This window comes from Fukomys damarensis, unplaced genomic scaffold (genome assembly GCF_012274545.1).
Source record: "Fukomys damarensis isolate Sample0158 unplaced genomic scaffold, DMR_v1.0_HiC HiC_scaffold_9, whole genome shotgun sequence".
Classification (NCBI taxonomy): Eukaryota; Metazoa; Chordata; class Mammalia; order Rodentia; family Bathyergidae; genus Fukomys; species Fukomys damarensis.
The window spans coordinates 4,859,407-4,884,804 of record NW_022900921.1 but is presented as its reverse complement, the minus strand read 5'-3'; the positions used below and the strand labels follow the sequence as shown (position 1 = coordinate 4,884,804).

Here is a 25,398-nt window from a genome sequence, read left to right as displayed (position 1 = left end):
GCCGCCGTCCTTCCCAGAGGAACTGGCAGCACAGAGTACACTTAGGCCGCAGGGCCCGGGACTCAGGCTCCGGCTGGAGGTTTGGCCTCGCAAAAAGAGACCCCGGGAGAGCCATGTGGCCTACTTCGGCTTAGGAGTGATTCTGCTCGGTGGCTCATTCATTCGCCAAATGTGACCGCGTCCAGAAACCGTCTCGGCGCCTGACATCAGACTGGAGGCCCAGAGCCCTAGTGATTCGCCCAAGGTCACACAGTTAGGAAGATAGCAAACCTCAGTTTCCTCATCTGCGGGACGGGAACAATCCTTCGTTGGGCTTCGGGGCAGAATAGAGTTGATGAACGTGCAGATTTCCGAACAGTGCCTTGCACGTCCGAGGTCTCCATAGAAAACGGGACACGTACCCTTGAGGCTTTTGGGGGGTTCGGCCCATCCCCCACCGGGCTTTGCTCCACGTGGTGGCGTGGAAGGGACTCAGTGAAGTACCCTCTGCTAGTTTAAACATTATTGCCACCTTAAGGAAAAGCATTTGTATACCTTCAGGGTAATTGTAACTGAGGCTAACTGGTGAAAAGCCCTGTCAACTCACAGTTAGGCTGGAGAAGAAAGCACCGCCAACCAGGACTGCGGTAGCAGCCGTGGCTTTTCCCAGCCCTGCTGCCCCTGAGCCCCACATCTTCTCACCAGCTCCGGTCCCCGGAGCACGAGGGCGGAAGGGCTTCTCTACCCAGGTTTCTCCGTTGTTGGCTGGGCTTGGGCAGACTACCGGGGCCTGCCTTCTTTCTCTGCACCCCAGCTTTGGGCTCCTAGAAGTTCAGGCTTAGGCCTCAGGCAGCTTTGCCCTCATGGTCTGGGATGGGGCGCTCTGGCCCACTGTAGACTCTTGAGAAGGGTCCTGTACTGATACTGGGTTCGTTTTACTATTCTAGTCCTTGACACATAGCAGGGGTGCTTAAGTATTTGTGGGATTGCTGATCTCGTTGTGGTGGCCCACAACTGTTAATCCTAGTACTTGGAAGGCAGTGACAGGAGGATCCCAAGTTCAAATCCTGCCTGGGACTTAAGGAGACCCCTTGTGAAAAAGGGCTGTAAGGCCAGGGATTTAGCTCAGTGGTTCTGCCGCCTGCCTTGCAGGCTCAAGGACCTGAGTTCGATCCCTGGAACCAAAAGAAAAAATAAAGGGCTGTGGATATATAGCTCAGTGTGAAGGCCTGGGTTCAGTCCCTAGGACTGAAGGGAAAACATTATTTTTGGGATTATGAAATGGGCACGTAATGTATAGGGGCAGCAGGCCCAGAGCATTGTCTAGGTCCCGGGTGTCCTTTTGAGAGACCTAGACACCTCGCTTCTAGAAATATCCTAATGAACCACAGCGGCATGTACGGCCTGAGAGTAGGGGCAGCAGAGACTTTTCTGACCTGATACAACTGCCTTGCACACGTGTCTCCAGTCCATGACTGTCGGGCCATGGTAAACCTGCTGAACTGGTGTTCCTGGGCTTGAAGGTGGGGACATGGGTGAATGGGACGCTGCCCAAAGCCTTTCTTCTGTGATGGCCAGGGTTCCTTGCTTGTCCTGAATGAGGGGTCCTGGTGGGTAGGCACCGCTCGGCCGCTGCCGACTGCTTGGCCTTGCTGAATTCCCCAGTGCTCTCTCTTTTTGGGGAGGAAGAGAGTAACGGGTGCTAGGGCTGCAAGCCGGGGGCGGTCCCTCTGGGTGTGTAGAGTCTGTACTTTGTGGTCCTGGGCTCCACCAGACCAGTGGGGTCCTCAAGTGGCCTCATGTGCTCCTCCGTCGTGGGAGTTAGGGTGAGGGGAACCCAAGCCCTTTGCCCTCACAAGTTGGAAAGAGATCTCGAGGCCAGCTGAGCCCTAGGCTCCAGTGCAAGTCAGTCATCTTCTGACTGAGTCTCTCTGCTATAAAAGAGAGCCTGGCATCAGCACGGTTATTTATGAGAGCCCGTTTGGCACCCTCCCGGGGGTTCTGTGCCGTTGTACCTAGTGGCGAGCCCTGAGACTTCTGGCCGGCCTGCATGGTCTGCAGTGAGGTGAGTCTTAACAGTCTCTGTCCTGGGCCGCACTTTCACATGCATTGGGTTCAGTGCCTTTGTAGACATTGCTGTTTGGATGGGAGGTGTTATTCCTCCCCCTGACCAGGGTGGCCAGCAGAGCCACCCGGTTTTTGCAGCGGGCAGCAGTGTGGCTAGTGTTGGAAGGGTGGTGTTTCTTCCTGTGGGATGGGAGACAGCCTCGCAGGACCTGGGTGGGCAGTGCCTGCTAAGTGACACTTCTTATGGATGGGGCAAGTTCTGGACCCTGCGGTTCAGGGTGTCCTTTTGGCACCACGCACCACAGCCGTTGTAATGAGAGAGCCATTGTACAAAGTGAGAACTTGTCATAGAACACTGGCTGTGCTTGCTGATGCTTACTGTTTACCAGCCCTGGTATGGAGTGCTTAGTATTAATGAGCTAATAGCAGTCCTCCAGTGTGCAGAGCCTGGTGATCTCTCCCTGCCTTAGATCAGAAGGAAAAGCGGGTACAGAGCAGTTGTGACTTGCCCAAGGTGACACGCCTTGGGAGGGGTGGAGTAGACTTGGGCTCAGGTCTCTGCTGAGGCTACCAGTGGGTGTTGTCTGTGTTAGTCCATTGGGCCAAGCCAGGCAGCGAGGCTCCAGCAAGCCCTAATTGCCCGAGGTCAGGCAGGCACCTGGGTGTGCCTGGGCCTAGACCCTGGCTTTTTGGCTGCCAGCCCAGAACCTTCTCCCTAATGGACGGACAGATGGGCAGGCAGGCCAGCCCTGAGGTGGCTGCATGCTCTGAGTTGTGTGGAAGTCTCTGTTGGAGTGGCGGCCCAGCCTCCACAGTGTTTTAAAATAGAAGCAACTCCTGGAAGAAGTGGGGGTTGCCCAGTGAGCCTGTCGTGGAAGGGGGAGGGGAGGGCAGCTGCGCTGGGACCACGAATCTGCTATCTGAGCACAAAATCGCTGTCTTTCCAGCATGGGAAACCAGGGTCTGTTCCCTGGCTGCCTTTTCCTCGGGGAAAGTGCTGGTGTGTGTGTGTGTGTGTGTGTGTGTGTGCGCGCGCGTGTGTGCGCATGCCTGTCTGTGCCTGTGTGCCTGAGTGCATGTGAGAAGCCCTCCAGTGCTAGCTATCAGAGCCGGGCTCACCTCCTGCTGGGAACTTGCTTGAGCTTTTGCTCTAATCTAACCAGTGCTGGTGTGTGTGTGTGTGTGTGTGTGTGCGCGCGCGTGTGTGCGCATGCCTGTCTGTGCCTGTGTGCCTGAGTGCATGTGAGAAGCCCTCCAGTGCTAGCTATCAGAGCCGGGCTCACCTCCTGCTGGGAACTTGCTTGAGCTTTTGCTCTAATCTAACCCCAGCTGATCTGATGTTCCCTCTGTCGGCTGCCCACTTTTGCCCTGGCACCCCCGCCCCATTGGCCCTGGAGAAACAGCAGAGCTAAGGGATTTCCGACAATGCCCTCTTCCTGAGGGGAGCTCTGGGATAGTGGTGATGGCAGTGGGGATTCTGACTGGCGGGCTGGTGGGGTCCTTGTGGGCTGCACAAGGACGCTGTCATGTGGTCGGTCATCCAGCAGATTAGTGAGGGCTCACTCAGAAAAATGTGGGTAGAGTGCAGGGTGCTTGACAAGGATGAACCTTGGGTAGAGGGAAACAGTCGCTCCCCGCTGAGGCCAAGTGTTCTAACCCAGTCCCTTCCAGAACTCTAGTCTTCTGCAAGGGCCCCCACGCTGGCTGGACGCAGCCTTAAGCCCACTGATAGATGACAGTGCATAATGACCAGTTCTGAGGCAAAGAGCAGGTTGGGTGCAGCAGGAGGGGCAGAGGAGCCAGGGTCCTAGATTGTGGTCCCCACGGCCCACTGATGAAGCGCTCTTCCCGCCGGCCTTTCTAAACTTTCCTCCTGTTTTACTTAGCCCCGTGACAGCTTCCTCAGGAAGGCCTTTCGTTGGCCCCATTTTAGAGATGAGCAGAGTGGGATGGTGTGGGTGGAAGTGGGAGAGATTTTAGCGACGGGTCCCTCACGAGGATGTGGACCGAGGGCAGGGTTCCTGTTAATGCCAGTGCATCCTCTGCCGGCTCGCAGTCCTGCAGTCACCTGGCTGGGCTAGAAACATGCCAGCAGGATGGTTCCTGGTCCTGCCATGGAGCTGCCTGTGGAGGCAGTGTCCCCAGCGCCTGGGGTGTTGTCCTTGTTCCAGAGACTTTCCTTCCAGCTGTTCTGGGCCCGCGGCACATAGCTCCCTTTGTCACAGTGGTGACACAGTGCGATTCCCCTGAGGGTCTCTGCCCAGAACCCCAGTGGCAGCCTGTGCAGGGAGGAAGAGGAAGAGCCTGTGCAGGTGCTTGGAGAGGTGTAGGAGGCTGAGAAATCGGCTCCTGCCTGTGGGCAGCACTGCTGCCACTCACCTCGGTGATTGTAGCTGTGCCTGCCTGGCCTGGGACGGCGGTCACGGCCTCAGTGGCCCCTTGGGGTGAAATGTGCGGACTGGGCCTGTCTCAGCTCCACCGGCTCTGTGCAGCTGGAGTCTGGCCCTGGAACCTGCCACACTCTTCTTCTGACATCTCGACTTGGAACAACCTATGGGAACATGGTTGGCTTGTGCAGTTTTCTATTTTTAGAAAAATCATCAGCATACACAAACAATTTATATAAGGAAGGAGAATAAAAAAAAGGAAATCATGTTTGAACTTCGGCCTTTACCCAAACCTTCCTTCTGCAGAAGCAGCCAAGGCAGCTGCAGTTTACAGACGGCTCCTGCTTTCCCCACGCTGTCCCGTTGACTCCCATATTCATGGGCGTATGCAGATGTGTATGTAAAAAGGTTTTCCTCTCAGGACAGAAGGTACATTGTTTTGTGATCTGCTTTTTTTATTCAGAGGTATCATAAATAGCTTTTGATTCCCCCACAGTAAATCAGCCTCCTTATTTTATTTATTTCTTAATTTTTTGGCTTTTTGAGACAGGGTCTCACTATGTAGTTGAGACTGACCTGGGACTCACAGCGATCCTCCTGCCTCAGCCTCCTGAGTGCTGGGATTACAGGTGTGCCCCACCACACCCGGCAGCCTCCTTATTTTTGATTCTGTGTAGTGCTTGGTCTGCAGACACCTTAATTTTTGTGTATGCATTCCCCCACAGGTGGGCGCTTCCATTGCTCCTGGGTTTTGTGTTACAAATAATACTGCAGGGAACATCCTCAAGTAGACACCTCTGAGTGCCTAGGGTGCTGCGATGGGTTATAGTTGCCAGCTCAGTCGCCCAGCAGTTGGCCTCCAAAAACTGTTCACACCTGGTGAGAGAACAGCAGTGACTGTCACCCTGTCTTGTCACTGACATCGGGTGTCGTCCATTATAGTTTTTCTGCCCTCTCCAGGGCTACCCTCGATGGAGCGCTGCTATTGTGTGATTACATTGTAACTACTTAGTTTCCACTGTCAGATACAAGGTTTCTTCTTCTCTGCCTGACAAAAATACTTTCTTATTGTTAGAGATAGGAGTGTCTATTCTGTCCAGGAATGCCTTGATCTGCTGGGTTTAAGGGATCCTCCTGCCTCAGTTTCTTTAGTAGCTGGGACTACAGTCGTGCAGCCCTGAGCCAGCTTACACCATCACTTTGCTGCTTGTTGCTTTCATTCACTGAATGTGTGTTAACGTTGAACGTGTACCGTGTGTCAGGATGTGCCGTCTTTCACGCCTCTCTTTTTCCGTGTTTTGAATGGGTTTGTGCGTGACCGGGACTGAAGTGCTTTCCCAAGGGTGTGGTGGGCAGGGGCAGCTGCTGAGTCAGGGGGGAAGGTCCCTTCCCCAGCCCAAGGTGGGGGCTGTGTGAGTCCTTCCCCTCTGGGCTTCAGGAGGACTGGGTTTACATTCTTGCTCGGGGAAGGTATGGGGAGTGGAGCTTGTGTAATTTGTTCAAGGTCAGCCGAGGAAGGGTTGGGGAGGTAGGCTGGCAGGCTGTGGCTGGGAAACAGGGGGCCGTCTGCTCAGCCTGACCCTGCTGGTCACCTGTGAGGTTGGGCCTCGGAGGGCCTGTGGGGCGGAGTTGCAGAGCCTGCCAGCTGTGCCAGCTGTGCGCAGGTCAGGAGGGAGCACACCTTGGGGAGCAGGCCTGGTGGGAGGGCTGGGCCGGGCCAGGGCCAGGTCTCCACCTCCAAGCCAGCTAGCTCCCTGCGTGATAGGTGAGAAGACAAAGTGTGCATCGCTATTCCCACCCTAAAATTGTTCCTGAGAGCCGTGTAAAAAGGCAGTATTTTCTGTGTGCTGTTGGATTGGCAGAAGGCTGAGCTTCTCAGGGAGGAGCTGAGCTGGGTGTCTCAGGCCTCCTCAATCCTGTCACATGAACAAAGCCACGGTGGGGACGTGGGAGCATGCAAAGCAGGCTGGCAGCTACCTGGCAACTGGGCCTTTGTGAGAGGCGAGCTGGTGCTGTTTTGTTCCCCTCAGAGCTGGCGTGCAGGCCCGGGAGTGCTTTGCCTCCATCCCCCCCGAGGTGCCGGGATACCCCCCGGGGTGTATGGTGGTGCTGGAAGTGAGGGTGCGGGACCCCACTGTCCTAGACAGAGTACGTGGCACATGCTGTCCTGGGTCGGTATTGCAAGTTGAGTGCACAGCTTGTCAAAGCAGGTGGTTTCACGTTGGTATCTCCTCCCTGGGGCTGGGTTCCTCGGTGCCTGAGGCCCGTGCCCTTCCCACGGGGCTTGGTGAGTGGCCCTGGCCTGTCTGTGATGGACCTGCCTGCAGGGTTCGTTTGGGAGACTAGAACAGGGAGCAGCTGCCCGGGGCTCGTGGTTGTGCTGTTTTCCGTGTCTGAGGAGCTGTGGAAGGGAAGTAACACACGTGACAGCTGACACCAGAATGGCTGACTCGAAGAGTTGGCTCTTGAGACTTTCATTACCTGGCAAGATCCCGTCCATTCAGCTGGCCCTGAGTACAGGAGGTGTGGTGGAGCTTCAGCGAGGGGAGCTCTCTGGGAAAGCCGGCCTCCTCCGACTGCATTTGAGGCCCCTCTTTGGAGCTCTGCCATCCTGCCTCTCTGATCTTCAGTAGTAGTCTCAGTGTCCTCTTGCTTTAGGCTGATGTTTGCTCTGGGTAGGATTTAAAAATTTTTCCTTTTTGACAGGTGGCTTGCTTGTTGGGTTTTGGGAAGGAGGGATGAGAGGGCGTTGGGGAACATCCAATGATGAGTGTTCTGCTTTCCCTCTGAGGGGACCAGTCCAGATGTGAAGGCTGCTGTGAGTGCTGGAGGTCTCTCCTGTGGGGCTGGGGACAGGGCCCAGGCAGGCACTGGTTCCGAGGTTGGGTGGGGAAGGGCTCAGCAGACCCAGAGATGGACTTCCCAGGCCCCAGTAGGGGGTACAGCGCCAGAAGGAGACCCTTGCCCGCCGATGGCTCGTTAACCGTGGCAGGGGTGGAGAATGTTCTGGGGCCTTTGCCAAGATGTGCTGCAAGTCTGCTTGGGACTGTTCCTCAGCTTTCGGTCCAGGGTGGTTTCGTGTCGGCATCTCCTCCCCGGGGCTGGGTTGCTCGGTGCCTGAGGCCGTGGGGGGTGGCTGGTGAGTGCCCCTGGCCTGTCTTTCATGGACCTGCCTGCAGGCTTCGTTTGGGAGACTAGAAGATGTGAGAAGCAGAGGATGTCCCCGGCCTGGCAGAGTGGACAGGGGCAGCCCCGGCTGGCTCCTCTTCTGTCTGCTCTGTATATCCAGACCCTAACGTGGGCCGAGTGCCCATGGTTCCAGCCTGCTCGTGTGCAGGGAGCAGCAGCAAAGATAGGACAGAGTAAACCACTCACATCTCTTCTCTGCTGTGACACACAGCTGGCAGTGGTAGGGTGTATACAGGTCCCGGAAGTGATGTTGCTGGACCGCACTGTCCTGGACAGGGTACGTGGCATGTGCTGTCCTGGGTCAGGATTCCGATCTGAGCGTACAGCTTGTCAAAGCAGGCTCTTTGTGGGCCGAGGACTTAGCTCAGTGGTGCAGCCGCCTGCCTTGCAAGGGAAAGGTCCTGAGTTTAAGCCCTGGTACCAAAAAAAAAAGTAGCATCTTCAGGAGGCTGTGATCTACTCCCCCTTGAATACTGGGGTGCTTTTAAAATGCTGACGTACTGATCTGTAATAATACAAAGCAGTACTTCGCCTTTGGTTTTGTTTTGGTGGTGCTCGGTGGGGATTGAGCCCAGGGCCTCACAAATGCTAAGCATGTGCTGTACCATTGAGCTATATCCCCCCAGCCCCAAGTGCTTTGTTAGTCAGTTTTTAAAATAAAGTCAAGCTGAAGTGTAATAAATGTTTAATATTTTGTAGTATGTTGCTGGATTTCTTTCTACACAAGGAGCTGCCAAATTTGTTAGTTCTTACTGTATTCTCCATGAGGAATACGGAGCTTGAAAGTGGGCGCACCTAAAATGCAAAAGTTTTGTGAAGAGTTGGGCTCCTTCTTGCACATAGTAGGTACTTCATAAACATTGTTGAATGAATGAGATCAGGGAGATGTTGCTGTCGAAAGCCTGGTTTCTACTCAGGGCTCTTACTGTCCCCATAGCTGACATTGTGTAGGAAGATGTATTTAACTGTCGAGAGTCCTCCACTTGAGGGAAGTAGTTGGGTCTTGGGAAGGTGCCTTTGACAGCTAATTCATTCAGCAAATATTTACGAACTCCCTTTCGGTTCGTCCTGGGCCTCCGTGTGGGGCTGGGATGCTGGAGAAGAGGTCTCAGGGTCAGGCCGATCCCTTGTTAATGAAGATTTCCCGCGTGGCTCAAACTCTGGCCCCCGAAAGGACAAGACAGAAGCTGTGTCTGTGCCTTCCAGGAGGATGTGATGCCCTTTTCTCCTAGTGCGGGATCATTTTTATTGCTCGTTAATTGTGCCTATAATTTGTACTGGTGATAAACTCATTTCCATAATTACCAATGCATTTATTCTGGCGGTTGTTTTATTATAGCAGAAGATGGCTGTGCCTCCCACATACGTTGATCTCGGCAAATCTGCCAGGGATGTCTTCACCAAGGGCTATGGTGAGTGTCCCTGTGGGAGGGAGGGGCTTACAACCCCGTTGACACCCTTGGGGTTTTGCCTGTGATGGCTGGGGAGGCCTGGGTTGGTCAGCTGTGAGAACTCTGATGTCAGGGAACAAAAGATGAGCTTTGAGGCTGGGGAGGTGCCTGGGATGGGCACCCAGGAGGGGCTGCCTGGGAATTGCCGCCCAGGGGATGAAGTTCTCCTTTTCTGCAAGCAAGGAGCCCCGCTGTATGTACAGCAGGGAGCCTGGCTTCTAAATTTAGCTGGTGGGGCCCGCAGTTCTCGGTGACTGCTCCCTGCAGTCTCGGACCCTGATGCTGCGTAGGTGGACCGGTTGAGGCCTGTGCCTTTCTGTCTGCCGCTGCTCAGCAATGTCAGCTCCAGCCAGGCAGCAGCAGCAGCGCTGGGGAGCAGAGCAGGTGCTCCTAACCCTTCAGCATACTGCTGCTGCTGCTGCTTTTTTTCCCCCTGTACCAGGGATCCAACTCAGGATCTTGCGCTTGCAAGGCAGGTGCGGTGCCACTGAGCTAAATTCCTGGCCTGGTGTGCTTTTTGAAAGCTTTTCCAGACAGCCGAGAGGGAGGCAGGGATGTTGTGCTCGGCTTGGTTGTTTAGCCTGCTCTTGTCTTCTTCCTTTAGGGTTTGGACTAATAAAACTTGATTTGAAAACCAAATCCGAGAATGGATTGGTAAGTTGTCTAGCACACGCGGACTGTGGGTGTGCGTCACTGATTGCAATGCCTGCCGTGTCCTGGCAGGGAGGGCCGGAGCAGAGCCCTCTTGACTGTAGTGGTCTGTGGATGTTATGTCCTTGTACCTCTGCACGATGGGTGGTCTGGGAAACCGTGACAGCAAGCCCTCAGTTCACGCAGGAGAACAGGCATGTCCTCAGTCTTCGTTTTCCTTGCATCCTTGTTTTCTTTTTGTTATTGTTTCTGTTGTTGTTGGTGTGTGTTTCATGGAACCCCGGCCCTTGAGCATGCTAAGCAAACACTGTGCCCCTGAGCTACACCCCCAGCTCCTTCCTTGTATTTGTTTCTGATTTAAAAATCTGATTTGTGTTCAGTGCCACGTAATCTTTTTTTGGTACCCGGGATTGAACTAAAGCCCTTGCTCTCTTGAGGAAGGTGGTTGCACCACTGAGCTAAATCGCCGGCCTGCCACATAATTATTTAAAAAAATTTTAGCAACCCCTTTTAGATTGTGCCTGCAGGAATTGTTGCAAAGAAATTCTGTGTGGGAATTGCTGCTCTGTCAGCTTCCTCTCAGCTCTTGTAGTAGGTTGGAGGCAGGAGAAAGACAGGGGTGCCTTTCTGTCCAGACTTAAGGGTACAGGGGAGGAAGGGAGCTGTCTCTTGGTAGAGAATTCCCTGTAAGACTCCTTTAGGGGTGGGCATATAGCTCAGTGGCGCTGCGCCTGCCTTGCAAGTGCAAGGTCCTGAATTCAATCCCTGTTACCAGGAATAAAAAATAGTCCTCTGGGTAGTAGACTCTTTTACCCCTGCCTGCACTTGAAATACATAACTGACCTGTGGAACTATCTTTTACCCATACACACCAGGCTCGCCTGTTGCAGAGGCGAACACAGTGTGTTGAGGTGTGGAGTGACTCTGATTCTTTCCTGTAAGGAATTCACAAGCTCAGGCTCAGCCAACACAGAGACCACCAAAGTGACAGGCAGTCTGGAAACCAAGTACAGGTGGACCGAGTACGGCCTGACGTTCACGGAGAAGTGGAACACGGACAACACCCTGGGCACCGAGATCACCGTGGAAGATCAGGTAGCGCCTGCCGCGGGGAGATGTGGCTCCTTCTCCTCATTCGCGTCTTGCCTTCCTCAGGACTGACCTGTTCGCTTTGCTTCCCCGTCTAGCTTGCGCGTGGACTGAAGCTGACCTTTGATTCATCGTTCTCGCCTAACACCGGGTACGATTCTCCTCTGCTTTCCCCACGAGGATGTGCTGTGACGTGGCAGGGAGCTGTGACGCCAGGTTTTGGGGATGGGGCTTACATCACCTAAAAGGTGATGACCTCCTCAACCTGCAGATTCAGGGTTTCTGGTTGGATTTGGCCCCAGGACGTATCCTTGAAGTGTGCTGGCCTGAACACACCTTGGTCAGGAATGATATTTAACCAGCAATTTTTTTTTTTTTTTTGTGGTGCCAGAGAATGAGCACAGGTCCTTGTAGCTGCTAGGCAAGTGCTGTACTGCCTAGCTACATTTCCAGCCCAAGGCATGGTTTTGAGAGCCTCCTATGGTTGGCCTTGTGCTCCTCTGTGGGATCTGAGGCTGCGCAGGCCAGGCTGCTACCTATAACCCCAGCTCCCCCCGAGTACCGGGGATCGAACTCAGGATCTTGCACTTGTGAGGCAGGCACAGTACCCCTGAGCTCAATCCCCAGCTTCTTGTTTAATGGACAGCGTTGGGCAGTCTGTCCTGTCCTGTCCTGCCTTCCTCTCGCTCTGCTCCCCCACCTTTCTGTCTCTCCCCCTCCGTCCTCTCTTCTGTCCTGGGCCTCCAGCCTAGGGCCTTGTGGATGTTGGGTAGGTACTCTATCACTGAGCTATGTCTCAGTCTGTTTTGTTTTATTTTTTATGTCACATTTATCACTAGAGAGTCTTGCTAAGTTGCCTAGGCTGACCTTGAGCTTTTGATCCTCCTGCTCTGCCTCCCAAGTACTTGGGCTGACAGATGTGCACCCTTGTGCCCAGCCTGGCAGTGTTTTCTGGTCAGGTTCTGTGTTGTCCCTGTGCTCTGGGCTGAGGAATTTTGGCCTTGTCACACTCCTTTCCTGTGAGCAAGGCAGCTGGGCACGCAGGGGGTCAGGGCTGGTGGTGGCAGATGATATTTGGAAACGGGAGCTACAGGTCACCGTCGCCAGCCTGTTCTTCAGGCATGCAGGGCCCTGCTCCCAGCTTCCTGCTGAGGAAAGCAGGTCTTGTGGGCAAGGTGGCTGTGGAGGCGGTGCTTCCCTGGCCTTGCCAGGCCCTCTGGGCACCAACAGATGCGACTCGCTGGGTGTGGACACAGAAGGAAAGAGAGTAGTGTGTGCCTGCCTCAGCTCCTGGCCGCTTTTCTCTCCTTTTGCCTTTTTGTTTGTTTATTTATTTGAGGCACTGGAGATTGAACCCAGGGCTCTAGTACTGTGTTACAGCCACAGCCCTTTTTAAAAAATTGGTTTGAGACAGGGTCTCAATTGTTAAGTTGCCTAGACTGGTCTCAAACTTGTGATCTTCCTGCCTCAGCCTTCCAGGGTGTTCTGGCTGCTGTGCGAAGTGGCTGGGATAAACTTTCTCATCTGGTAATAATACACTCTTATTTTTTTCTGTTTGGACTGCTGGGTCTTCTAAGACCAGCAAAGGTAGTTTTCATACCGATGATTGGGTTCAGGGCGGTTTTGAATTCTTTAGTTTGTCTCTTGATGGTAAAAATTATCATGTGTGTCATAGTTCAGCAGTGTTATGAGTTCCACTTCTTGCCCTTCCCCATGTTATCTTCCTCTCCCTCCTCTCCTCTCTGCCGATCGCTGTTCCCTGGGGGAGGATGTGGTGAGCCCAGACCCCGGCAGGCCGTCTTCCTGGCCTCTGGAGCGACGTCTGCTTGTTCTCCCCGGACCCCGGTGACTCTTGTTCTCTCTCTGTGTCCTCCTGCAAGGGGCATGGCCTCCTGTACCCTGCCCTCCTGTTGGGGGCTCATGCAGGCTCTGTGAGGCCGGAGGACAGGCCACGTGCTAGCGTTTGCTGCCTGGACTTTGCTTGCTGTTCCAAGACAGTGCACTTTGAATTTGCCTCTTCCTTTGGGAGGGTTGCACAGTAGTTTCTAGGCCCTGCAGTTGTATAGAAAGTGTCTTTTTCTTTTTTCTTTTTGGTACCAAGGATTGAACTCAGGACCTTGCCCTTGTGAGGCAGATGGTTGCACCCCTGAGTTAAATCCCCCGCCAAGTGTCTTTTTCTTCTTAAATTTAACTTTATTGTGAAATAATTTCTTACTTTTCATACAGGATTTCATTTTAAGATGTGATAAAAATAGTAATAGAGCTCCCCTATGTTAACTCCCTGAGCAGCCCCAGTGCTAACATCTTACATAACTGTGACTCAGTTGTTCACATAATGAGGTACGCATAATGCAGTTTTTAGACCAGTGTTTGGTTGGTGTTCGGCTTTTTCGCCCTGCTGGGGATTGAACCCGGTACCTCACACATGCCAGGCAGGTGCATTGAGCTCTGCCCCAGCCACATAGAGGATTATGGTGATGTAAGGTTATCACAAAGCTGAAAAATTGCCCTGTCGGATGACAGCATAGTGCATTGCTGAGGTACACAACCTGCTGTGCTGCCAGTTGTATACAAGCACTGTACAGCACACACATGCCACATGTGGTGGTGCATGCCTGTGGGAGGCTGAGGCAGGAGGGGCACAAGTTTGAGTGTAACCTGGGTAGCTGAGTGATTGAGTGAGACTTTGTCTCAAAATAAAAAAATTAGGGCTGGGAATGTAGCTCAGTGCAAAGGCCCTGGGTTAAATCATCAGTACATCCCACTCGCCCAAAAGTGTGTGCTGCTTGATCCTGCTGAATGACTGTGTTAGGGGCTCATGTGCTCACTGTACTGTAGTTTTTTTGGGTACCGGGGATCGAACTCAGGACCTTGCGCTTGCGAGGCAGGTGTAGAACCACGGAGTTAAATCCTTGGCCCTGTGCTATAGTTTTGTTATCCAGAGCATGTTCCTGCTACTTGAGGAAGTTGACAGAAAGCTGTACTGTATCACACCAGCAGCAGCCTCTGGGTCTCTTGTTTCTCTCTCTCGAGTGCAGCAGGAGGCTATGTTGAAGCAGTGTGCTGTGCAGTGGCACATGTATGTTGGTGTGCAGAGCTGTGTTGGAGGGGAGAGCTGTGATTCCAGCTACTCTGGAGGCTGAGGCAGGCGGGCCACAAGTTTGAGGCCAAATCTGGACAACTTAGTGAGATCCTGTCTCAAAATAAAATTTAAAATGTGTAGCTTAGTGGTAAATTGCTTGCTTAGCATGCACAAGCTCCTAGATTCAAGAAATACGAAAAAAGTAAAGAAATAAGGAAAGCCAGGGATTTAGCTCTGTGGTGCTGCCTCCTGCCTCCCAAGCATAAGGTTCTGAGTTTGATTAAAGGAAAGAAAGAAAGAAAGAGGAAGGGAAGAAAGAAGAAAAAGCACGCTGAGCGATTTAGTAGATCTTCTAGGTCTGTATAAGTGCACGGCATGATTGCTTAGTGAATAAATCATCCATGGTGGTCAGGTCTCCTGCTTCCTCTAAGTCTCAGTCTCTGTCTCCCCCGACCTGGACATTTTTGAAGAGTGGCTGATTATTCTGAAGAATGTCCTTCAAGTTGGATTGGTCCAAAGTTCCCCTGTGATTAATCTCAGGGTACGCACTTTTGGCAGCCGCGGCGATGCTGTGTTGTGCTCCGTGTGTGCTCTCTGGAGGAATGTGCCAGCGTGGCCGTTACTGATGAGGCTGCCTTTGGTCCCTTGGTTAGAGCGGTGTCTGCTGAGTCTCTGCTCTGTACAGTTGCTTTTCTGTCTCTGTGATTAGTAGGCGTCTTACGGAAAGAACTTCAGACCGCATAGAGATTGTTTCTCATCATTCATATTTGGCTTGTAAATGGGGGCATCCGTTAGTAATCACTTTTTTTTTTCCCCCTGTACCAGGGATTGAACTCGGGTCCTTGTGTTTGTGAGGCAGGTGGCAGAACCACTGAGCCAAATCGCTGGCCTACTTTTGGGTTTTTTTGAGACAGGTCTCGCTATTTAGCCCAGGCTGGCCTCAAATTCATGGCAGTCCTCCTGCCTCAGCCACCTGGGTGCGGGGTGCATGCTGCCACCCTCAGCATCTCTTGGTGATTCTTGTCTGAATCCCCTCACCTTGGAGAGCGGAGTTTAGAAGCTGAGGTGCTGGGCACGAGGCACGCAGGTTGCCCCGGGTTCTGAGGGAAGTTCCCACGACTCTTGATGGAGACTGGAAATGAGCCCTGGCTCTCTGGAGGGGCTGAGGCTGCTGCCGGAGAAGCCCTGGCTCCCGAGGAAGCCATTAGACCCCGTCTTTGTGGGGCTGCCGATCTCGTTAGGGACCGGCTCTCCTCCCGAGCATGACACAGATAAGGCCAACTTGTCATCCACAAGTTAGAGTCAGCGCTCGCTGGTGCTTGTCACATTAGCACCACTGCTTAAACAGCTTTTAAAAAATCGCGGTGAGACCACACCTGTGGTCTCAGTGCTAGAAGGACACAAACCTGGGGAGAGGCTGCTCCAGCCCTGTCCTTTGTCTGCTGGCCAGAACTCTGTGAGACCGTGAGCCGGGCGCTGTGCAGTCTGCTGTGTGCCAGAGGCCCTCGCAGGCGTCTCTCCTAGGGTCATCAGGAGCGTTAATCTGCCGCTTACAAGATGCCCTCCTACTACCTCTGTGGCCTCCGCTCTTCTGGGTGTCAGACAGCCAAGTTGCACGGATTGCCACACTCGCCTTGGTGTTCAGACCCAGCCTCCGCCCTGAGGAAAGCAAGCCGGATAGTTGGGTCTGGAGCTCTTCTTCTTGGGAGATAACTTGTTGCTCCTTCTCCTCACAGCTTGCCAAAGTGACAGCAGCAACTTGAATGGAATTGAGGTCCCAAGTTGTCATGTGGGAAGGGCGTTGGCTTTACTTTTTTTTTTTCTTTTAAATTGAATTTATTGGTACTTTCTAGGTAGATGGTACAGTTAATTCATTACTGGGGTCTTGTACCTTTACATCGTTGGCTTTACTTTCAACTGTGACTTCTAAAATTCTTGTCTTATTGAGAACTGGTTTAAATTTTAATTTTTTATGGTGGAAAATGTCAAAGTTACATGGAAAAGTAGATATTAAATCCTCATTGTATCCCAATATCCGGCTCAATATTTCTCATTCCATGGCCAGTTGTATTTTTAGACAGCCATTAGTATAACTTTCCTCCACCCCTTGTTAGCTTACAACAGGGTTATATAGTTCATCTGTAAGTATTTTAAAATGCATCTTTAAGTGGTATGACTTTTTAGTTGAGAAGAGGATGTATTTTTTTTTGGTACTGGGGATTCGAACTCAGGACCTTGCGCTTGCTAGGCATGTGTAGTGCCGCTGAACTAAATGCCGGGCCCACTGGTGTGACTTTTTAAACAAAGCATAATTATAGTATGACACATACATTTAAAAAAGTTAATTACTTCTTTAATATTGTCAAATCAGTGTGTTCAAATTTATATGATTTTTAAAAGTCTTCCTTATCTGATTAGCATAGGTCTGCATTTCGTGAGGTTTTCCGTGGTCCCAGGGAGTGGCTCTGTGTACACAGCACAGCTTGTCGCTTTTCTGATCCCCTCCCACGCTCTCCCTCCAGTTTCCCTACCCTGTTCTTCATTCTTGTTGACGTGTTTGTCTCGGCTCATGCTGTGGTGTACAGTGTTTACAAGGATCGCGGTTGTCAGGCGCCTGTACCTGGCGTTTCCCTATTCTTCTCCTTTCCTCTCCCCTCCTCCTCCTCCTCACCGCTCACCCTGGTTCCCTGGTTCTTATTGCACAGGATTCATCCCCTTGATCCCTTCTGTCCATCTTGTTTTGTGCTTTGCTTCACCCAAGGAGAGATACCACGTGGTGTTTAAGCTTTTGTGTGTGCAGTTCATTTCACTCGAACAAATTTTATGATTTTTTTCCTTGCAGAATCAAGAATAGTCCATGGAATATTAGGAAAAAAAATTGAGTTGTGGCTCTGCAGTCTTTTTGAAAAAGTTTGTTTTGTTTTGTCTTGATTTGTCTTTTGAGACAAGGTACCACGTAGCCCAGGCTGGTCTTGAGCTTGTGTTGATTCTCCTGCCCCAGCTTCCTGAGTGTTGGAACTACAGCTGTGCGCCACCATGCCCGGCTCCTGGCAGCCTTTAGTTTTCAGATTCTCCTCTCTTCTCCCCGCCTTTTCCAGTACTGCAGATTGAACTCAGGACCTTGTGCTATGGGGCAGGTGCAACGCCACTGAGCTACATCCCTGGCCCTCTCCTCTCTCTTTTTCCCCCTTGCCAATTATTTATTGAAATGAGATCATACGTCTTACGGGGTTCCATACAGACTAAATTTTAGTGCTTGTGTGCTGTGGTATTGTGCAGCACATTGCTCTGCCCGCTTGTATTTTCTGTGACCGAGTAAGTTAGAGCCCTCGCACATTTGGATCTGTTACGGAACAAGGGCTTAAAGAGGAGGTGGAGCTCTGTCCTGTGAGGCGCTGTGCGTGGCCTCTTCTCTCTGCATGTTGTTTGCACCACTCATGATCTAGTAACTCAATTGGGAGTGCAAGATCGTGATGATCCCACTTTCATAATTTTTTCATTTATTGCTGGGATATTTCAATTAAAAAAAATTGTCTTTAGCACTTTGGTGACCTAGAGGCAGAGTTAGTGTGGAGGAGGTAAATCAGTGTTGGATTCTCTTCTTTTACTTTATCATTTTCAGAATAACAGGTGGTCTCTAAAGATGATTGTGAGTTTTGTGTCACTGTGAATTCCTAGGTTAAGCATATTTCATGTGCTCTAACTAATACTGATGTATTCTTACTGATGCCCATCTTTGAAGCCTTCGGAAGCCTCTCAGGTCTGCTCTTATATCCATACATCCTAGTCAGCTTTGATAGACATTTCAAGCTTAACTTCTTTACTTCCTGGCCCAGACCTGTAATCGGCCGTGTCTCTGAGACGCAGTGGTTCCTGTGAGGAGGGAGTGGAGTTGAGAGCCCACAGCTTGGGTGTAAAGAAACTTCGGAGTAGCCTCCGAGCATATCTGTTTCTCCTGTGGTCTCGGCTGAGTGCAGCTGGTGGTGGGATGATGATGGGTCTGTTTTGTAGCTGGGAGGCGGGCACCATCAGGTGAACACAGTGCAGATTTCCATGTGGTGGACGTCACCTGGTTCTCCATTACTCACTGTTGGTAGAAGATGCACTAGTTAGGTTTCAGTGTGGCCTTGTCAGGCTGAGCTGGGGGTCGTGTCTGTCTGTGGGGCTGCGGGTTCCACACTCACCCAGTTCTCTGAGTTTGTACCCCCGGGGCGCAGGAATATGGTGTCCGAGCCATCTTCCTGTTGCCCTGTCTGTCTTACAAGGGCTTTTTCACTGACTGGGCTAGCCACAAAGATGACCATCTCCGTAAATTGGCTGTTCACGTAGCTGCCTTCCTGATGGATATATTTTTTTGCATAGATTTGGAAGGTAGCAGATGCATCTTTTTCATAATTATTAGGCTCTGCCTAATAAATGCTGTGTTTACTACTCCATGAAGCATGTGGAGAAAGTGGAAATTGAAGAAATGGAAACGTACTCAGCACTTACTTTTCTGGCTTCTCCTGCTGTTCTCTAACCGTATCTTTGTGGTTTCCTGCAGACTGGGTTCCCGTGCAGGAGTGGCTGTGTCCTGCTCACTGTGACACAGCAACGGCTTACAGAACTGAGCCTCTGACTTCTTAGCCACACTCGCATGTGCTCCCTCATTTAAATGGGGATTTATATATTTTGCATTTTTTGGAATGACTGGGCCAAGGTGAGTTGGCCTCTGATTTTCATAAATTGCTTCTCCTTCAGGAAAAAAAATGCTAAAATCAAGACGGGGTACAAGCGGGAGCACATCAACCTGGGCTGCGACGTGGACTTTGACATCGCGGGGCCCTCGATCCGCGGAGCCCTGGTGCTGGGCTATGAGGGCTGGCTGGCTGGCTACCAGATGAACTTTGAGACTGCCAAGTCCCGAGTGACCCAGAGCAACTTTGCAGTCGGCTACAAGACGGATGAGTTCCAGCTTCACACTAATGTGTAAGTGGACGCCGCGGGCTTTGAGTGCAAGGGAGACCGCTTCGTTTTCTAAGCTCCGATTTGAGTCACCGTAATGCGAGGTTATTGGTATCTGAGGAGCTGAGCGGGCTGCTAGCGCCTGTCCCCATCTGCCCCTTTTCCTAAATCGTCTTGGATTCTTTATAGTCTGTGAGCCACAGGTACTGCCGCTCGTACCCACCCAGCGGCCGATGATCCCCAGAGGGCTGAAGCAGCTCCCGTCCCTGGAATCGTCTGGGCTCTGGAGGTCCTTTGGGTTTGGGTTTGGGCTGTCCAGCCAGCGGAGTGGGCAGCAGAGACGCAGCTCTCCTCTCCCGATAGTGCTCGAGGGTCAGCGTGCTGTGCTCAGTGAACTGTGCCGATGGCGCACGAATGAGGTGCGGGCTCAGGGAAATCCGAAGCATTTTCTCCGCATGGTTGGGTGTTTAACAGCTTGTTAACCCGTGGACAGAGTGGTTAGGAAGGAGAAAGTGGGGGGCTTGAGAGGGCCGGTTAGCGTCGGACCTGAGAGCTGAGGTAGTGACGACGTAGGTTAAGTGAAACACAGATTCCAGCCATATAAATAATTCTGTTTTAGTTCTCTGAGGAATGAACCCGCAGCTCCAGACGGGTAGAACTTTACAGGCTTTCTTTCTTTCCTTCCACTAGAGGTCGCTAAAGAAGTGGCTTCTGAGACCTTCAAGTGGTGGTGATTTGTAAATTTATTTCCAGTAATATGGTTTTTTTTTTTTTTGAGACAGGGTCTCATTATGTAGTTGAGACTGACCTGGAACTCACTAGGTAGCCCAGGCTGGTCTCCAACTCACAGAGATCCTCCTGCCTCAGCCTCCCGAGTGCTGGGATTTCAGGCGTGCACCATCACGCCCGGCTTCCAGTAATATGTTTTATGAGAAAATTTTTTGATCATTTTTATCATTAAAAACTTGAGTCTTTTAAAAACCAGGGGGATAAGAAGGTGTGGTTCAGAGGGCACCTTGTGGGAGTTCGGGTTGATGGAGCTGTTCTGTGTCGTGACTGTTGGGCTGATTACACAGATCTGCACGTGTGTTGAAAGTTATAGAAATGTACATCCATAAAAGGTCAGTTTTGTTGGATGTTAATTACAAGAAGAGGACGTATGTAGGCAACATACTAAGGCATGGAAGTGTTTTTAAGTTGAGAATTGGGACTGGAACTACGGCGCTTCCTTGTTTTGGGGTGGGGAGTTGGCATCAGTTCTAGGAGGACTGTGGCTGCTCTGTTTCCCCACACACCTGAGGCTCAGCATTTCAAGTAAAGTGCAAGAGGACCTGGCTTCTTTTGGGGGCGGGCATGGAGTCAGCGGACTCCCCTCCTCCTCGCTGCCCCACTGTTGCGGGGCCCTGGATGTGGCACAGACATTCCTTGTGTTCCCTGTACGTGAATTGGAGTGGGGAGCTCCCCCTGCTTGTGGTTTTGAAAGCCCAGAGCAGGAAAGCACTGTTGCATTTGTGGTTTTAGAATGTTCTGGGAATTCTGATTTTTTTAAAAAACACATTTAAGCTCTAAGAAATTTGCCCATTTGATTATTATATTAAAGCCATGAGAAAATCTGTTCTTTTTGACAGGGTGCTCTTTTGTAACATGCTTGGGTTGTTTGAAGACAACAAGATTCCCTGTGAACCAGGGCGCCTGGGCCTTCCCTGTATTTGCTGGATCAATCTCAGGGGGAAACAGAAGCAGAGTGCTTTTAGTGAGCACCTCAAGCCAGGAATGTGGTAGTGCATGTTCATGGTCCCAGCATGCAGCAGGCTGAGGCCAGAGGGTCCCTGTGAGTTTGAGGCCAGTGTGGTGACACAGTGAGACCTTGTCTCAACAACAAGACCCCGTCCCGCCCATCCCACCTTGAGTATATTTAGTGAGCGTCTACTTCAGGAAGCTTTGGGAGGTGCGTATGGTGGTGAGCACAGTGCTGTAAAATAGCAGTACTTTGTTAGGATCTTAAGCCCTTTGCTGGATTCCTAAGTGCTGTTTCCACTGGAAGCACCCAAAGTGACGAGGCAGAACTTTAACCTTGACTTTATGGAAAAACGTTTGCGAGAGTTTAGGCTAAGTTGAAGAGCATCTGATACAAGGAAGATGATTATTCCTTTTTCAAAAAATTACAGCATTAAACGTTTTCTTAAAATTTTATCACAGGAGTGGGAGCTCGTGGTTATAATAACGCCAAATAGTATAAAAGGGCTTATGAAAAGTAGCCCTTGTTTTTTGTTTCGTTTGTTTTTTTGGTACCGGGAATTGAACTTGAGTCCTTGCACTTGCGAGGTAGGCAGTGGAACCACTGAACTAAATCCCTGGCATTTGTTTTTGATGCAGGGTCTGAGTTACCCAGCTGGCCTTAAACTTGGCCATCCTCTTGCGTGCCTGGGATTATAGACGTGGTGGGTGTGCCTAGTTACTTTAACCATTTTGGTTTCCAAAGGATGCTTTTGACCAGGCCCTAATATGCAGCAAAAGCGGTAAGGGTAGACCATGTATGAAGTGTGCAGACGTGAGGCTGGCAGAGGACGCCAGTGTGGACTCTCAGCTCTTGAGTATTTGGGGGAGGGTGGCAGTAGCCCCATAGGCTGTTCTGCGTATTCTGATGGGTGGGGCACACTTTCCAGTCCCAGAGTGTAGGTAGGGCCCCAGAAGATGAGCAGGATTTGAATGGCTGGGGAGGGGAGGGAAATCAATACAATGGGTTGAAGAGAGGAAGGAATTTGGCCTGCTGACATTTTATTTTGAATATTTTTGTAAGATTGAAACATGAAATGTTTTGTAATGTGGCAAAAATTTTCTTTAAAATCCCAGCGAGACCCCAGATGTTACATGTGTGAACAGTACCCTCAGGTGGACCAGTGCATTGTGCTGCTTCTCCAGGAGCCCGGGGCGGGGGGCACCTCTGGTGGGGCCCCAGCAGGGGCTGTGGCTGTAACCTGCTATAACCTGGCTTCCGAGGAACACAAGGGGCCCAGCCCTTCTGCACAGCTCTCATTGTGATCTCACCTCGTGTGCTTTCTCTCCTCTGCCATCTTTGTGATGGAATCATTTATAAAAGTAATCACATGAGCAGCAGAAAAAAGCAGTCAGTCAGACTCTGCGGTCCTGGTTGTTTCTCTTCTAAGGAACACGTGGAAGCAGACTTGGCTTTAGGGCTGCTCGGGTAGTTCACCGGGGCTGCCTCTGGACGTTCCTGGGGTTGACGGAACTAACTATTACCTTCCGAATCTTTCTGGCTTGGGTGTATATCCTATTTTATTTGTTTTGGAGGGGACGTGTGTGTTTGTGTGTTCCTGAGACAGGTCTCACTCTGTTATCCAAGCTGGCTTCAGATTTGCCATACGCCAGGCTGGCCTTGATTTTGGCTCTTCTGGCCCAGCTCCCAGGTGGTGGGGTGTTTCGGCATGTACCAGTGTGCCAGCCGGACCCATTCCTGGCCGGCTTTTCCTGTTTTGTGAGATTGGCAGACTTTGGCCTTCTTAGTACCAGTCCAGTGGTTGCTGCAGTTCATTTCCAACATGTGTGGATTCTTGCCGTCGTGAGCAGCTCTGTGGCACCAGCTCACCTCGTTCGTCAGCTCGGCATCTGTGCTGTGCTTCTTTGCAGGAACGATGGGACAGAATTTGGTGGCTCCATTTACCAGAAGGTGAACAAGAAGCTGGAGACTGCTGTCAATCTTGCCTGGACAGCAGGAAACAGTAACACTCGCTTTGGAATAGCAGCCAAGTACCAGATCGACCCTGACGCCTGCTTCTCGGTGGGTATTGTGGAGTCAGTCCCTCATCTGCTAGGATTGTGTCTGCCTAGAGATTCTCTCACTGTGAAGAGTCCCATACAGTACAATGAAAGCCGGCTGTGGTGGCACACAGCTGTAGTCCCAACACTTGGGAGGCTGAGGCAGGAGGATCAGTGTGAGTTCAAGGCCAGCCCGGACTACATAGTGAGATCCTGTCTCCAAAGCAAACAAAATCCCCAAAAACTCCCCCCAAATAAAGATACCCCCCAAAACCAAAAAAGCATAATGATAATAGAGTACTTTCTGTAGGTGCTAGGCCTTTTACACATGGGATTTTCGCATAATTTCGTTTGCAATGGACACTTTTTCTTTTTAAACTATCCCTGTTTTTACGTAGGAAGAGCTGGAAACTTGGGAACGTAGACTGAGTAACTTGGTGCAGGCACACATAGCTGTGCCATTTGACCAGAGGGCCTTGTTACTGAGTCTTTCTCTCTGCCTGGGGAGCTCTGAAGCCCAGAGTTTTAAGTGTTTATTTTATTCCTCCTTTTTCATTCTTGTTTTTAGTTCCTGCCGCACACATTAAGAAATTGGTAGGCAGTTGGTGTTGCTCACGGGTGGTTGAATTGCACAGGTTCTGTACTCAATCCTGTTGGACCCATTGCTGTGGTCACAGGTACTGTGACACTGCACGCCTCTGGGGCGCAGTGAGGAAGCCTCACGTTGCCGAATGGTGTCTGCTGGCTTGTATAATTTGTGGACAGTCCGTTTTAAGTCTGCTGAACTAGGAACTGAATTTGGCTTCCTCAACATTAGGCACATTAAAAACTAGAGAGAAGGGCCTCTTTGTGAAGATGTTACGAGTGAAGAGGAGCAGGAGGGGTGCTGCTTGCCAGCAGCCTTCGTTCTCCCTCGCCTCTAATGAAGAATGTCGGAGCTCACAGCACTTGAGCAGGAGAATTGTACCCTCTCATCCACCGTCCATTTATTTCATATTGTGTTTCAAAAATGAGGTGATGATGAAGAAAGATGATTTGATTGTAGAGCCCAGACTTGGTGGAATAAGAAGCTTTTACTGATTTTGTAGCTGCAAGAATGAAACACTTAACACTTACCATTTTCACTGTTTTATCTTTTTCCTGTCTAGGCCAAGGTGAACAACTCCAGCCTGATTGGTTTAGGATACACTCAGACCCTAAAGCCAGGTGTGTGTTGCTCGTGTGTGAAGTTAGTTCTCTTAAACTGTGTTGTAGGGCCAGGATTTAGCTCAGGAGTTCCACTGCCTGCTTTGCAAGCCCAAGGTCCTGAGTTCGATGCCCGGTACCAAGAAAACAAACAAACAAACAAACAAAACCCCAGAGGAACGAAAAACTATGGTGTGGGCTTGCTCATTGTACTATTTCTTATAAAATGCCTCTACAGGTCAGTGAAAGTAGATGTATATGAAGCTTTGTAATTGAATATTTATAAAGAAGTCATAGGATCATTGTAAAACATTTAGACAGTATGAGAAACGGTAAGTAGGAGAAAAAAGATCAAAGCTAATTGTATGTATACATATATAATTTTCCTTTTTCCTACTGTGTACATGTTTGATACTTATTTCCAGCCAATTGTCACAACTGACCTGTAACTTGCCATCATGATAACAAGACAAAGAAATAGAACAAGTGGTTTGAAGGTCTCTGGTGCGTTGTCAGCTGGGCTAGTCTGTCACCTTTGAGCCCCAAGAGCCTGAGATGACATGATTTAGGAATTGAGTTACTCTTGGGAAAATGGGTCCGCTAAATCTAAGTTTAAGACTGCTCCTGGGAAAGCAGTGTGCTATGTGCCTGTGATTTCTCCACATGTGTGCACACGGCGAAGGCAAATGTAAAGCTCAGTCTGATTTGGAATTGGGGTTTCCCTTCATGAGACGGTTGCTGAGGGAGCTGACCCTGTGGTACCAGTGGAAGGCAGAGTGGTTGTGGCAGAGGGATGAGAGGAAAGGGAAGGTCTCAGAAGTGGATGTAAGCAGGCTCTCTGGCCTGTGGAGTAGGAATAGTTGTTCTGGTCACTCAGATGGTGTTAAGTAATAAGGACTGAGGGGCCCATCCTTTGGCCCTTGCTGATTGCACCTGGAGACTGACTTTGGTGTTAACCGTTCTTTGATTTCTTCCAACCCCTCCCTCCTGCAGGAATCAAGCTGACACTGTCAGCTCTGCTGGATGGCAAGAATGTCAACGCCGGTGGCCACAAACTTGGTCTAGGACTGGAATTTCAAGCATAAATGAATACTGTACAATTGTTAATTTTAAACTATTTTGCAGCATAGCTACCTTCAGAATTTAGTGTACCTTTTAATGTTGTATGTCTGGGATGCAAGAATTGCTAAAAAAAAACAAAAAAACAAAATCATGTTAGACCTCCAGGTGAAAGATGATTCAGCTTTAAGGTGTTACCAATTCAGAGGTACAGGAGAAGCCGGATTCCAAAAAAGATCCTTTCAGGTGTAGACTTGGGGGGAACTAGGTAGCCCCTCGAAAGATGCCAGGTCCCTTTTTAAAAATCTAGATGTGACTGCAAGTGAAAGCTGATCATGTGTAGACACTTAGTAAATCTGCATTGAGTAAATGAATGAAATGGTGACTTTCTGAGAGTCAGACCTTAGTTTCCTAACTCTAACTGGTGAGAAGCTCAAGGCTTGCTGGTGTGTACAAATTCGTCTGAAAGGGACTTTTTTAGACAGATCTTCACAACCGGTTCCCACCCTAGCCCCTCATCACCTTTTACACCAAAAGT

The 25,398-nt window shown here is 50.7% G+C and overlaps 1 protein-coding gene across 1 annotated transcript in view; it reads left to right on the top strand.

Annotated features, from left to right (window-relative positions):
* The window catches only part of Vdac1 (voltage dependent anion channel 1), a 26,497-nt gene extending 1,499 nt beyond the window's left edge, over positions 1-24,998 (top strand). Inside the window, exons 2-9 of the mRNA XM_010639732.2 lie at positions 8,962-9,034; positions 9,678-9,727; positions 10,667-10,819; positions 10,912-10,964; positions 18,636-18,863; positions 22,488-22,638; positions 23,765-23,822; positions 24,795-24,998. Coding sequence (XP_010638034.1) covers positions 8,968-9,034; positions 9,678-9,727; positions 10,667-10,819; positions 10,912-10,964; positions 18,636-18,863; positions 22,488-22,638; positions 23,765-23,822; positions 24,795-24,886 — 852 coding nt within the window. The 5' untranslated portion in view covers positions 8,962-8,967 and the 3' untranslated portion in view covers positions 24,887-24,998. The remainder of the gene's footprint in view (positions 1-8,961; positions 9,035-9,677; positions 9,728-10,666; positions 10,820-10,911; positions 10,965-18,635; positions 18,864-22,487; positions 22,639-23,764; positions 23,823-24,794) is intronic.
* The last annotated feature ends 400 nt before the right edge of the window (positions 24,999-25,398 follow it).